Source organism: Homalodisca vitripennis, chromosome 2, assembly GCF_021130785.1.
Source record: "Homalodisca vitripennis isolate AUS2020 chromosome 2, UT_GWSS_2.1, whole genome shotgun sequence".
Lineage (NCBI taxonomy): Eukaryota > Metazoa > Arthropoda > Insecta > Hemiptera > Cicadellidae > Homalodisca > Homalodisca vitripennis.
The window spans coordinates 99,276,816-99,291,218 of NC_060208.1; the positions used below are offsets into that span (position 1 = coordinate 99,276,816).

Here is a 14,403-nt window from a genome sequence, read left to right on the forward strand (position 1 = left end):
CGGAGCTGTGGAGATGTAATTCCTTTCGTAGGTGATCTAAAAATCTCCTGAACTAGTCAGAGTGGATATACAAAGGGGCTTCCTACTCTTTCTCATCTTCGTACTCTGAACTTGATGATGACATTTCACAATAAACTAAAGGAGCATTGAACTTGCTACTTTGTATTAAACACCCTTTCGTGTGTTTATATTCTAGAGTATTATTCGACCAGATAATTGTATTGGCTTTGAAAACACTTTTACATAATTAGAATTTTTCAATAACGACTTTAACAAGTTATATAGAGTATAACATATGCGTAATGACTGTGTAACATTCTTCTACACAGGGGTTTTTCTCAAGTTTTGAACGCTAAAGCCTGAAGACGCTAGAGTTTAAGAAAATGTTTTTAGAGTTCCACTGATCACATATCGTGGTAAAATATTGCCAGCTTCGTGTAAAACCCTGCATTAACCAAACATTAAACTATCCTATTGTTACTTCTCTTAAGAGGTCATGAATCACCCCAATACACGAATCAGTTGTAGATAAAAGCTTCAGTTGGCAAGGAAACGATAATAAGTGGGAACAATAACGCGCTAATTGGTTGTCACGTGACACGTAACATCAGAGATGCGAGAGAGAGCGAAAGACATTCATCACCTTGTCTATGTACTATGTATATAATGTCCTGGCAGCAACACTTTTTCATAGTTAGATAATGTTCGTGCTGCCAGTCTATCACCTCAGAAAAAGAATTGTCATTTATACATTTTGAAACAGTACATTGACAAGTGAGGACTTACATTTAGTGGCTGAACTTTAGGCCGTCTATAAAACATAGTATTCATGGAATTCAATATATATTTTTTTTGTACCAAAGACTACTCTTATACAAGTTATTTGTATTATTTGTAGTAATTGTGTGAAATCACTTTAGATAAAATGTTTTAGTGAGCGTCCGATATGTAAAATATTATTTTCAGCGCTGGCAAATATGGGGAGTAGTACAATTATTCTGGTTTACTGGTGGGTGCATTTTATATAAATCCAGAATCTTGGTATACAACCTTAAGACTTGAGAGGCAAAATTCACAATGATACCGCCACGAACATACATGTGCGCGAACTGCCACAAAATTGAGGGACTTTCCTGTTCCTTGTTTTTGCAGTGGTCTACGTTCTAATGCCAATGTTGATGTTTTGAAGGAAGTTGAAATTACCCATGCAAAAGTCAGCTATTAACGAGTTGTCATATCTTGTACTGGATAGACTTTTTACTATGTAACCTTGAAAACTATTATGTACTTTCAATCCTAGATTGTACAACCGTCCATAAAATTTGTACTTTAGTTTTTTATAACAATTTATAACAAAGTGTAAAGTAATAGTAACTTTTCTTTTATGGTGTTGTTTTTTTTATTGAGAGGCCCGTATTTAAAATAGAATATTGATAGTGTAAGGAGAAAAATCAAAAGTAATTATAAAACCCCATACTGCAATACAAGGATAGTAATAAAATCCTTGCAAATCGTTGAAAGAAACTATCTTAAAAAAATACGCCAGGTTTTTTTATCAAAAAGCTTGCATTTTGTAATAAAAACGCCATATTGACCACTGATTGGTTGAGCGGAGTATTGCTGGTTTTGTTTTATCAAAATGGTGATATATTTATGTAAATATAATATTTTAATGTGTTAAATACGATTTTAAGTTATATAAATATAGTTCCTGAATGAGTATGAAAATAATTTGTATAATTATACAAATAAATTTATTTATTATGATGTCCATAATTTATTTTTTATAATTTTTATTAAGAATTCTTAAGTAGATATAGATTGTGCCATTTTATTAAACATGTAAAACTTATTATATTGCAAAAGAAGGGGGGGGGCTTTTGGGTAAAAACAGTAAATATTTTAAGTATAAACGGTGTCTAGTTATTATCAGACTAAACACAAATGCCAAGTAAACATACCCAGAGTTATTGAGCTTGTTAAGTACAAATGAAAACACATTGAAACATAATTTATAAATCACCATTTTTACATCTGAAACTCTAAAACTAAAGTGTTTAAAATAATTTCATAACTTACATGAGGACAAAAACACATTTTATTTATCACTTTAGAACAAAATAGTGTGGGGTCCTGACACTATTATTCACATTATTCACCCTGTACTAAATGTGCACTAATTTTTATCTACGATAGAGTTAAAAAAAGGGTATTAATTGATATTTTTTACAAAACCAAACACATTTGAAATATACAGATTAGCAAAAGAAACCAATTGATCTATTCCATACACGTTGTACATTGCAGCAGTTTTATTTTTCTTGGTAACGCCTTCATTTATAACAGATACTCACAACACATTTTAACATTGTTTTTGCTGCCTAAATATGAAGGCCAGAGAACACCTTTCTCTATTCAGTCTGTAGGAACATTAAAGATTTAAATCCCGGTTTATTCTTTTCTCCATTTTCTTTTGAAACTCTACTGTAAAAATCCAGCCATACTAATAAAATATTACTAGCGTTGACTTTTAAATATAACAGAATCTCGAATTTAATAATAAAGTAAATTCTAAAATTTATATGAGTATATTTGGAAGCCATTATGATTGTACAGTATTTGTATTATGAAGACACAAATTTTATAACAAAATAAATGCTCAGAAATGTTTATATGGATAGACGTTTATTGGACGTTTAGTGCTAACGTGTCCAATAGGCGTTCAGGACGTTGAACATGTACATTATAATTATAATTGTTTTCATTATTTCAGTTGTAAACATGCCTACTACATCAATTTAATCAGCACACTATACTCAAGACAGTTACAACGTTTATTGGACGTTTAGTGCTAGCGTGTCCAATAGGCGTTCAGGACGTTGATCATGTACATTATAATTGTTTTCATTATTTCAGTTGTAAACATGCCTACTACATCAATTTAATCAGCACACTATACTCAAGACAGTTACAACGTTTATTGGACGTTTAGTGCTAGCGTGTCCAATAGGCGTTCAGGACGTTGATCATGTACATTATAATTGTTTTCATTATTTCAGTTGTAAACATGCCTACTACATCAATTTAATCAGCACACTATACTCAAGACAGTTACAACGTTTATTGGACGTTTAGTGCTAGCGTGTCCAATAGGCGTTCAGGACGTTGATCATGTACATTATAATTGTTTTCATTATTTCAGTTGTAAACATGCCTACTACATCAATTTAATCAGCACACTATACTCAAGACAGTTACAACGTTTATTGGACGTTTAGTGCTAGCGTGTCCAATAGGCGTTCAGGACGTTGATCATGTACATTATAATTGTTTTCATTATTTCAGTTGTAAACATGCCTACTACATCAATTTAATCAGCACACTATACTCAAGACAGTTACAACGTTTATTGGACGTTTAGTGCTAGCGTGTCCAATAGGCGTTCAGGACGTTGATCATGTACATTATAATTGTTTTCATTATTTCAGTTGTAAACATGCCTACTACATCAATTTAATCAGCACACTATACTCAAGACAGTTACAACGTTTATTGGACGTTTAGTGCTAGCGTGTCCAATAGGCGTTCAGGACGTTGATCATGTACATTATAATTGTTTTCATTATTTCAGTTGTAAACATGCCTACTACATCAATTTAATCAGCACACTATACTCAAGACAGTTACAACGTTTATTGGACGTTTAGTGCTAGCGTGTCCAATAGGCGTTCAGGACGTTGATCATGTACATTATAATTGTTTTCATTATTTCAGTTGTAAACATGCCTACTACATCAATTTAATCAGCACACTATACTCAAGACAGTTACAACGTTTATTGGACGTTTAGTGCTAGCGTGTCCAATAGGCGTTCAGGACGTTGATCATGTACATTATAATTGTTTTCATTATTTCAGTTGTAAACATGCCTACTACATCAATTTTAATCAGCACACTATACTCAAGACAGTTACAACGTTTATTGGACGTTTAGTGCTAGCGTGTCCAATAGGCGTTCAGGACGTTGATCATGTACATTATAATTGTTTTCATTATTTCAGTTGTAAACATGCCTACTACATCAATTTAATCAGCACATTATACTCAAGACAGTTACAACGTTTATTGGACGTTTAGTGCTAGCGTGTCCAATAGGCGTTCAGGACGTTGATCATGTACATTATAATTGTTTTCATTATTTCAGTTGTAAACATGCCTACTACATCAATTTAATCAGCACATTATACTCAAGACAATTACAACGTTTAGGAGTAACAAAGGACGAAAATGCAGGATTAGTTTTCTTTTTATTTGTAAATTGTGACATTGTAATTATTGTCCTATCTCAGTTAATATTGTAATATACATACTACAACAAATTATTAGTTATTGTATTCTAGATTTTTGTTAAGTGTAATAATTATAAAAGCAGTATATTATGGAAGTAAAGATGAGTGTGTGCTTTATTTAAGGTATAAAGCAGCCAATTTTGTTGGAAATCCTTGTTTTTATTGATAACAATATTTTGAGTTTTTGTGTGAATATAAAAACTTACTACTGTACATTCTACGCCGTAAATATTAAATTTATAAGAAATTAATAAAATCCAAGAGCAAACCGTTCTACACTTCTTGATAAAATACAAATGTATTGTATTGTATTTGAAGCTGAACTCTGCAGTTTTTCTAGTTTTAATTAGATTTTATAGGGATGCTTAAGGGCAGAATCTTGAAAATATTTCTGGTAGTATTTTAAAAAGTAGACTGGTTTAAATATTCATTTGAAAAAGATTACAATCGTCTACGGCTTTTACATAAAATTATCGTTTCACTGGAATATATTCAAGGCGACCATATACAATAGTGGTAGCATCTTGATACTATTGTTAAACACTAACGCTTGCTTGAGTTGAGGTGTACCCTACTGAGCTTATTACGTCATCATACACAATATTTAAATTTACACGGAATATTTCATTCCGAATTTTTGAATTATATATTTCATCAAACAAAGTTTTCAATTTTCAAATTGTTTTAAAACAATACATGTTTCTGGAAGTCACGGCTCGAAACTATTCCAAAACTAAGATTAGACTGTTTTCTGCCGCAGATCCTGTGCGTTGTCTGCCTGGTGTACAAACGTTACACGGACAACGAGGCCATCAAGGTGTTCTACCATCTGGAGAAACTGTCGCGGGAATGGCCTCTCCTCAACAACGTCACATGGGACGAGAACGGGGCGCTCCTGGCGGACGTCACGTTCGGGGGCTTCGCCATCGTGGTGCTGGGACTGCTGATAGGTCAGCTGACAGGAGAGCTCAAGCGAGCCAGGAGGACGGTGAGTCAGAGAGAGAGAGAGGGGAGGAGATAATCATCAGGGGTGGTAAGATGTTATTTGAGAGAAAAGATTAGGTAAAACAATCATGAAACTAGAAGTAGGATTTGGGGCAACTGTTTTTAAAAGGTAGGACGGAAAGTCAGAATTTGAGGCAACAGTAACTGAAAAAATTTAATTAGAAGAGTTACTCAGGAAAGGTGAAATAGAAGAGGACTTTTAACTAAAGAATTATTTGTAAATATTTACTGGGAAACTTACCTGAGAGATATGTTCTGAGAAAAATATTATAGAATAAAAAGTAGAAATTGATTCACGTCAAAAATAAGATATTATGTTAAGACAATAAAATCAGAATGCCTCTAAATTGTGTATTAACACTTTGGGAATTAGTAAAAAAAATTATAAAAAAAAGTAAGTAAGGCATTAAATAAGTTGATATACACACATTAATTTATAGATTATAACAATTTTATTGGCGATCGGCTGTCTAGACGCAGCGGGCACAGCACGTAACTCAACATTAACACGCTCCTGTAAAATTTCAGTAAAATAGGTTGAATAGGTAAAAATAAACAAAGCTGAGTGTATTTTGTGTGAACCCAATAGTGGGACCAATATAAGTAAATACAAAGAGCTAAACTTTTATTATTTTCTATCTACAAAGGGATAAATTGTGAAAAAGAACCTCCCAATCCTAATCCTAATAATATTATAAATGCAAAAGTTTTTGTTTGTTTGTTTGAGTTTTCGCGTAAACACGTGTTTACGGACATTTTCATCGGTATGCATTACAAAAATGGTAACACAACGTTTCGAGAACGTGCATGTGCTCTTTTATTCAGGTGTGAAAATAAAACAAAACTGACCCTTTTTTATTGTCAATCTTTTCCACTAAATGTTTTTAACTCAAGACTTTTTCTGGAATGGAGCAGAAAGCTGATACTATTTATACAATAATAAAGCACGGTGACGTGTAATATGTTTACTCAATCACGTGCTTTGTCAGCTGAATGTAATACTGTGTTGTAAGCTATAGATCTATTTAATTTGATGTATTCAAAGCACATTCCTAGGCACCTTTGTTGCCGCCACTCCGTGACATCGACAACTGGAACGATTGTATTGTGACCTCATCACACCTTGTGTAAAAGGTCATTTGACTGCAAAGGAATACGTCTACGTGTTGCTATTAGATGTTAGTTAGAGCAATCTACTGTAGATGTTAGTATAAACTATAGAGCAGTTTCTCCTAAGAACGAAACCGATCGATCATCCGTCACACTTGTTCAGGTGGTGGTTGAAGTGGGAGATTAGCGAACAGGTTAAACAGTTTAAACATTTTAACCCTCTTGCTACTCCCTCAGTTCAAACACCGCCAAAACTTGCGCGTGTGACGATAGACTTCTTTCTTACTGGAAACTTGTTTACTGACTATCATTCAAAGTCGCAAAGTAGTTTAGCTACAAAATAATTGTTATAAGTCCTTTTAAGTTTACTAAATGCACTAAAATACATCTCAAAGGTTATTTTGGCACCTTACTATTTTTAAACATGCTAAATAAAAATTATTGGATCTTTTTCTTATAATATATATCTTCAATGTAAAGTTTCATGCGAAATTATCCATACTTACTACTTTATGTAACTTCGTTTTGAAAAATCTAAAAGATATCATTATTTTCTTACAAAAATGACATTTGTAGAATATAGGTCACTTTACATTTCTAAGGTTATGCCTGACACAAGGAAAAGTGGTACACTAGTAAATGTTGTTAACAAATTAAAAACACACACGCTTTTATGAGAGTTCATTGTTTTTCAATCAATTAATGTTTCAATAAGAACGACGCGAGAATTGTTACTGACCGATTTGATCGCCTGCAAGTACGAGAACAACAAACAGTGCAAACGCATAGCTTTCATTAGTTTGTTACTCGTACTTTACAAATCAAGAGTTCCCCTGTTTGAAAAATACGTATATTTTGTAAAACAATTAATTTCGCGTAGCGTTAAAATCAATGTTGATGTTAAGCTATGAGCTGTGCCCCGCTGCGTCTAGACAGCCAATCGCCAGTAAAGTTGTTATAATCGGTAAATTAATGTGTTTATATCAACTCATTTAGTGCCTGGTTTGAATGCTTTAAGAGTGCTGGTAACATTTGTGATGCTTATAAAATCACCAATAAAATATAATACTGTAAAGCCAGCAACTATTGAGTAACTGATTACTTGGTTGCTGAATAGAATATACTCGTAAACACGTGTTAATGTAGTAGTGCCCATGTGGTACGTAGTATTAATGTGGTACTGACTCAGTTTCCTCCTCACCTTGAATCACCAGTGACGCATATATTTATGACTCGGAAAATCCAACTTAAGTAACTCTTCAGTAATAATGAGTCATTCAACCAGTCGTAAATGACAACCTTCAATTTTAATGTGCGTTTGAAAGTGCTTTAATTTATAGGTCATACTTATAATTTTCAAAACTACTTTGTAAGTAATTCGAATCTAGCTGTAATTTAAGAAAATGCTAATAATTTGTTTCAGGATTGAAATTTTCTTTTCCTTTGTTTATTTGCATTTTATAAATTCAACAAAAGCTGTATATAGCTTGGTACTGTTTATATGTCTATAAACATATATTGTATATGTTGGAATATTCTGAATCATACAACCAACAATAAATACATTTTCTTCTAACAAAATACAAAACACCAAATATGGTTAGACAAGAGTTTGAAGAAACAAACTTTGGAATGATTGTACTTCATTAAATATAACAATACACATATGTACAAATAGCTTCTACATTCAGTTTAGTTACTACGTTCAGTTTAGACCTTCCTCAGGACTCTAGAGTTAAATAATTGTTTCTATACTTCTAAATTTCAAGCAGCTTCAAAAGTCTCGAACTCTTAGTCACTGGGATATTAATAGCCATTTATAAGGATTAGTTGATTCTAAGTAGTAACTATAATTCATGGGGCACTCTCACTCACTCAGTACATCATACATTGCGTATTCATTCATGATTTAAAGTTCGGATTCTTCAAGGAGTACTAAAGATATAAATAGCATGTCCGATATTCTGATTAAAAGTTGCATTTATATCATTTAAATTAATTAATGTAATGCAATTTAATTAATTATAAAAATTATTTTAACTTAATTTAAAAGTTAATTTAACATCAATATAATTATGATCTATGAGATCTATGAGACATCTTCTATGAGATTATCTTGGGATCAGGTCCTCCTAAAAGGTAGCCAGTAACTTGAAATCTGAATAGCATGTTAGATATATATTCCTATTATCAGAGCAGATACCTAGATTACCAGATTTAAACTACCACTTTATTTCTACCAAAATCTATAACATTCATTACGCCATGTTTATAACAAAAGTTATATCGTAATATGGATTTGATTAAATTCTTCTGATGAATAAAAAATAATGGCTTATGATACTTTGCTTTAAAGTTTCACGATTTGAAGCGCTCGGGTCTTCTTTTGATCCGAATTCAACAATTTTCTTCCCAGATTTAGAGTTGGGTACAAATAAAGATATTCAGATTTATCACTACTAATCAAGGCATTTTTAAATAGGCTTTAAAAGTGAAGATCCGTGAAACGTAAACTTTGATAATCAATCAAATTTTGCGTTTGGGATTATTAGTAAAAATATATCGTTGGTAGAGGATCTTGTACTTTTTGTTAAGGTGGTACGGATCAGAAGGAGGAGCTTCCCTCGTGAATGTGCCGCTATGTTTTAGGTAAATTAATTTCCCTTGAGACAGTCAATCAAAATAAGGTGGTTAATTTTACTACCAATTTTAAATGTGGAGTGGATAATATTTTCCCTAAGTGCCGATAATAAAATTTAAAACTTTCATTTTAATCTTGTTATGTGAAATTATAATTAATCTGACACTTAACATAATTCAAGCGTTCTTAAGTTGTGATATCTTATACGACTCGTACGCGTAAGAGATGAAGGTCGAGGCTAGTATTGTCGCTGAGCTGCCGCGACTCTGCGTCCTGCCTCAGGGAGTCCTGACACGGAGCGGTCCCCAGGCTCCCGATCAGTCATGGGAAGATGTCCCGGAAGTGGGGACCTGTGATCCCGGCGGGGGGCGAGGTGGACGACCTGTCACCGGGAGCGATTAGCGGCTAGCAGAACGGCCATTGAGGAGTCCGGTGCCGCTGTCAAGTATGGGATGCCCTCTTCGTCGTGCGGGCCCAGCAACCTTGAGGATTGGAAGATCAATAGTTACACTGCAAGGATGGAGAGGATTATGAGAATGGGCTACAGAGTATCCTGGGTAATAGCAAGGGTGACTGGACCAGTACATAAATGTTTATGTCACTTTCGGTCTGTGGAGGAATTTACTATTGAAACCTGAAACTCAACAATTGATAATGGTATCTCTGTATTCCGAACCACTTACAATACAGTAGGAACTCAGAAAAGGTACGGCATTACAAAGAAGTCGCACAAGAACAATGCTCACAGCGCGGTCCCATGGCTAGACATAGAAACTACTATTTGCGGAACATAGCACATCGCAAGTTATTAACCTCTGGTTTTGGATTAGCATAGCATAAAGGATTTTTTGGTTGATTACACTATAAATGAATTAAAGTTCGTGAGAAATAGTATAAGTCTGTAACAAAACAACATTTTACTTGCTTTCCCCGTCCAGTCTTTCGTATTCTTCATCATACATTTGCTTGGGTATGTCGCAAATTTGAAAATTGTTAATCATGCCAATATATATCGGCTAGATTCACAACCCACATAAAATCGATTATTATGAATAATAACCTAACGAAATAGTTATAAGTCCCTTTATCTTGTTAATCAATTTACTTTCAAAATCTATCTGTCTTTTCCTGGAAAGACTGTGTTTATTGTAAACATGAAGTTTTATTTAAGGTAAGAAAAATGAAGCGTCTTAATGAAAATTGCACATTTTCTTTTGTTGAGGAAATGAAAGTTTCCTATATCCTGCATTATAATAAAGTTTTTCCTACAATATGCGACACACAACAATTATAAACACATAATTTTTGTACTATCTGTGTAGCCACCCTTATTCCAAAATAACTAATTGTAGCATATTATTTATCATTGAATAATAATTATAATAGTAAGATTTCTGAATGAAAGTTTTATTAATAGAGAATTTTATTGATTGTAGAACTGTAAAATGAAATAAAGTCATAAGCTGTTCATTAGTACAGAGTACTGAGTAAGTATAACACAACTTAAATATTCTTTATTTCATCTCTGTCGGTGTTTTGGCAGATAAACAAACACAAGTCAATTTTATAAGTGTATGCGAGCAATATTACCGTCGTCTTTTGCATAACAAGCAAGATCATTTTAAGTCGAACATTAAGGATGATGATGAAGATACCTATCACAGCTTTAATGGACGGATATGAATGGGAATGCGTTTTGCTCCTTTTGTAAATAGACTATTAAGAAGATAATTTGTAACTAATAAATGAAAAATAAACAAATCTGAGGATTCAATGTCTGTTTCAGGTCTGCTTCTTCCTGGTGCTGGGCTGCATCATGTTCCTGATAGTTGGAGGCCTTTGCCTCGCTGCTATAGACCAGGTCCCGCATCATCTGGTAGATAACGCCATTGTCCTCGGCGTGCTTTCGATCATCACTGGACTTCTATTCCTGCTGGATCTAGCAGTGATAGGGAATAGATCGAGATCTCCATCAAGATCGTCTTCAGGTGCTTCACGGGAGAAGAAGCCCGTCAAAGTCGTATCTGCACCCCAGGTGGTGGAAGAAAAAACGGAAAAAGTTAAAGGGGAGAAAAAAGACAAAGAATCTGACGGATCTAGTACTAAGAAGAGCCTGGGAAATGGAGTGTTGAAAGAGTTACGATCCTCTTTGAAGAGGAAAAAGAAAGTGGAAGATCTTGATGGCCGCGGTGTAATCGTAGAAAAAAATGAAAGAAACGTGGAATTTGAGGACGACAAAGATTCGAGAGGTGAACCGGAACGATTGGATAGATCTGGGGACGAATACAGGCAATACGGAAGAAGGAGAATGGATAACAGGGGCTTTCCGAGAACCGCTTCAGATGACTCAGGGAGGTTCTCCAGTGACCGATTTCGTAGCGACTTTGTGGATGCTGAAAGAGACCGAAGGATCGATAGAGACTTTGATCGGTATGATCAGAGAAATGTGAGCGTGGTCGAGGGCACCTACGAGAGGGACGGGAGGTCCAGACCTGCCAGCATGATGGAAGTGGAACTAGATGAGCACTATCTGAGGCCGCAGGACTACTACATCGAGAAGAAGATGACAAAGGAGGAGAGAAGGCTTCAGGACCAAAGGATATCCAGCTCTAGACAGGATCTCAGCGATGATGAATATCAGACACAACTTCCCAGTGTCTCCTTCATGCTGTCTGAGAGAGGACGGAAGGTGAGGTTTTGGGTTACTTACATGGAAACTCATAATGTAATAAGACTTTTCTCTGCTACTCTTAACTCTCATATCTTTGTTTAGTGCTTATTAAAATTAATACATTACTCTACTCCTCGATGTTAACTAAGGTTTTATCTGGATTACCAAATTGTCAAGAAAACTTGTAAGAGATGCAAATACAGAATGAGCGGTTTTCTTTGATAAATATATTTCGCAGAAATGATTTAACGATTTCAAATTGGCGGTTTTAGAAACTAATGTAATTCAATCTATAGGCCATGTTTTAATGGTTGGTTCTGTTGTTTGAATTTCTTTTTATTTTACTTTTGAAAAAGGCTTCGACTTTGCAGACCGTAGCAACACATTTTCTGCAAATGAATAGATTTTTCAGCTGATTTGACATAAGACTATTTTTAAAATTTAAATGGGAAACATTTTTTTCTTAAGCCATTTGGCTTTAACCTAACATCTGTTTTCAATTACTGATGTTCTTTGTGGACTTGTCTTTTTGGAAACTTGTATCATTTTGAGAGAAACTTAAAATTGTGGTTTTCCTCTAGGTCCTCCCAAGCGTATCGACATCCCCTATCGAGCGACTGCACGACGTGACTTCCACGACCTCTCCGAAGCCTCGATACTACTACAATTCCTCCAGAGATCCTGCCTCTGGTTCCTCAGGTCCACCCTCCCCTCGAGCTCCAGGGTACGTTTTACACACCGCCTCCCAGTGGGGAGACCCCGGCAAGACCCCCACCACTGTCTCCGACAGGATACAGCACTGGTTCAAGAACCGTCAGCCCAGCAAGGCGCCATGACGTCGGTTCGATGGCCACGACCGAATTCGGACTTGTCGATAGTATCAACCGAATATTATCGTAGTGGTGTCTACACCATTGTATACTGTCATCTCTATGATGTAATTGAAATTGAAATATCTTCAACAGTACACAACCCATTGTTTTATAAAATAATGAATCTTCGCTCTATAACATAACGACTAGTGAAGACGCTATTACGCGTCAGACTTAAAGACTAAGGATCGCTCAGTATAGAGTTAAAGTATGTTGTTACCTTCATGTGGATACTTCTTGTGCAGTAGTTTGAAAGCTTTCCTTGCCCAAGGGGATCCTAAAACAATTCTAACCCGGTTTCTTTAAATCGTTAGTATTTAACCAATGTATATATATATATATATATATATATATATATATATATATATATATATATATATACATTAAATTCCTTTTTAAATATATTTCTGTGAGTAAACCGATAAATTGTAAATGATAACAGAAAGTTCGTCTAGAGCATAGATTTACATAAGTTAAAACCAAACATTATAGAAAATCATTTTGAATTTCAGTGTAGAATCCAATACAACGAATTTTAAAGGCCACTTTCAAGGTGTTAATTAAATCCTGCATATAATTTGTGGGGAATTTCAACATATTTTACAGTATAAAATTAAATCTGCAAATAACCGTAACTCTAACTGTACTTACTAGACATATCCAAAATATTAAAACATATTTTCTACGCTTCCTAATTCGATTAACAACTTTTTAGAACTTGCATTACTCACTTAATTTACTTTTTATAATCAAATGGAATGTATATAATTTAGATTTACGTATTTGTATGGGCATTGCCATATGTTTAGCTAGATAAACTAGTTGATTTTATATAAATGTATATATTGTATTCTTATTGTTTAATCCATTTATGAAATTACATAGATAACAAACATAATTTGAAAGTGAGTTATCAAGTCTATTCCGTCACAGACGTTTTTATTCTAAACATCCTATGGCAATTAAAAGGTTATTAGGTTAATAAGTCCTTTTCTCAAAGCAACTTGCCTTGTTTATTATTATATTGCAATAGTTTATAACTTAATTACTAAGAAAGTCTTGACATATCCTTAATTTCAGCTACATTGATAGTTTAATGAATAGGCATTAAACATTCCAATTTGTGTTAACTTATGAAATAAAAACATTTTGTGTGAAATGTATCTGTTTTTCCTTTAGCATAGTGAAAAATAAAAATCTAAATACATAAATTAAGGTATTTATATCTAATATAGTATAATAAATAGTAATTTTATTAATACAAACACATTAAATGTTCTTTAATGTGTTCTTTCTTAATGAATCTTATGAAATTCTCCATAATTTTATAGTATTTAGAAACTTAGTTTGGCATAATGAATTTAGCTCACGCTAATGTCCTAAATATAGCGTCACAGTACCATGATATACAATTTTTTAGCTCTGTATTTATACGTTTATATAGCTTCTGAGTTTGAGTTGAGATATTCAAAACCCATATAGTAAGTAAAACACGTAAAGAAAATTAATATAAATACAGCCTTTGTCCTGTGATATATCAGAAAAAAAATATACAATCAAAAGTTATTTTAAAAGTCACGAGGATTATAAATCTCCTTGTAATATCGCCCTAATGCTTAATATCTGGTATATAGCTATCTTATTCGAAGCTTTATTCGGTCGCTATATTTGAAACTTATGTGATGTTATTAGATATTGTATTAAAATAAAAAGTATTTATATATTATGCCATTTCAGAAATGTATCACTTTAGAT

General features: G+C 33.7%; 1 protein-coding gene across 1 annotated transcript in view; it reads left to right on the forward strand.

The window, feature by feature from the left end:
• LOC124354418 overlaps positions 1-13,807 on the forward strand; it is a 29,710-nt gene extending 15,903 nt beyond the window's left edge. Inside the window, exons 2-4 of the mRNA XM_046804856.1 lie at positions 5,110-5,337; positions 10,892-11,794; positions 12,358-13,807. Of these exons, the coding sequence (XP_046660812.1) occupies positions 5,110-5,337; positions 10,892-11,794; positions 12,358-12,612 (1,386 nt within the window). The 3' untranslated portion in view covers positions 12,613-13,807. The remainder of the gene's footprint in view (positions 1-5,109; positions 5,338-10,891; positions 11,795-12,357) is intronic.
• The last annotated feature ends 596 nt before the right edge of the window (positions 13,808-14,403 follow it).